This window comes from Cebus imitator, unplaced genomic scaffold (genome assembly GCF_001604975.1).
Source record: "Cebus imitator isolate Cc_AM_T3 unplaced genomic scaffold, Cebus_imitator-1.0 Scaffold434, whole genome shotgun sequence".
Lineage (NCBI taxonomy): Eukaryota > Metazoa > Chordata > Mammalia > Primates > Cebidae > Cebus > Cebus imitator.
The window spans coordinates 1,844,479-1,845,673 of record NW_016107749.1 but is presented as its reverse complement, the minus strand read 5'-3'; the positions used below and the strand labels follow the sequence as shown (position 1 = coordinate 1,845,673).

The following is a 1,195-nucleotide window of genomic DNA, read 5'->3' as shown; positions in this document are numbered from 1 at the left end:
AAAAAAAAAAAAAAAAAGGATGGGGCTTAACAAAGAGTCATTAGCACACTTATGATTTATTTTTTAACAAGAAAGGAAACTTTAAAAGGGAACTTTTCTACTTCCCACAAGGAGGTAAATGGGTAAGAGCCCCATCTACTGGCTGTAAGAACTTAGGGAGATGTGTAAAAACAAGACAACCTCAACAACGAAAGCAACCATCCCTACCTGATAGAATGGCTATAAGGATTAAAAGAGGTTAATTTGCACAGGATTTGGCCTTGTGCTTCAACAGATATCAGTAGCTGGTGGTGATGGCGTTTCTATTATCCAAAGCAAGTCAGCAGCTCTAATCTTAAACTTGCAAAGCCTGCTCTGAATGTAAAGGCCCCCCCGTCTGAACGGGCGTCTGTTACTCCTCTAGCATGCCTCTTGGAAGCTCATTCCCCCCCATAATTCCTTGTAAACACCCCAGGCACTCTCCCAGAGAGGAATTCTTTTCTTTTCTTTTTTTTTTTTTTTTTGAGACGGAGTCTCGCTCAGTCGCCCAGTCTGGAGTGTGGTGGTGCAATCTTGGCTCATTGCAATCTCCGCCTCCAGGGTTCAAGAAATTCTCCTGTCTCAGCCTCCCGAGTAACTGGGATGACAGGTGTGCGCCACCACATCTGGCTAATTTTTTGTATTTTTAGTAGAGACGGGGCTTCACCATGTTGGCCAGGCTGGTCTTGAACTCCTGAGCTCAAGCGATCCTCCCGCCTCTGCCTCCCAAAATGCTTGGATTACAGGCGTGAGCCACTGTGCCTGGCCCAGACAGGAATTCTTGGAAATAGGATTGTCTCCATCCTGTTACTCTTCTGCCGCGATTGGGGCCCTCCTGAACATCTGCAGGATATGGACATCGCGATGGCTCAGTGACTGGACTAAATAATTGCTGAGAAGGTTTTTTTTCTGGCTTGAAGGCTCCAAACCATTACAAGCCAGGGCGCCCTTTCCCTGTGTTGCAGGCCTGTCATCCTGGATCCCGCCGACCCCACCCACAATGTAGCAGAAGGGTACAGATGGGACATCGTCGCTCAGAGGGCCTCCCAGTGCCTGAAACAGGATTGCTGCTATGATGACAGGGAGAACCCCATCCCCAGCTGGAACGTGAAGGTAACGGCTCCTCTCTGGGCAGTCAAGGGCTGGAAGCTGAGAATGGCAGATAACTACTCAGCAT

At 48.3% G+C, this 1,195-nt stretch overlaps 1 protein-coding gene across 2 annotated transcripts in view; it reads left to right on the top strand.

Moving 5' to 3' along the window:
• OASL (2'-5'-oligoadenylate synthetase like) overlaps positions 1-1,195 on the top strand; it is a 20,763-nt gene that overhangs the window by 14,749 nt on the left and 4,819 nt on the right. The window contains exon 5 of one of the 2 annotated variants that reach the window (XM_017510269.2): positions 984-1,131. In XM_017510269.2, coding sequence (XP_017365758.1) covers positions 984-1,131 — 148 coding nt within the window. Of the gene's footprint in view, positions 1-983; positions 1,132-1,195 lie in introns of those variants that run through there. The other variant, XM_017510270.2, reaches the window with a different exon arrangement.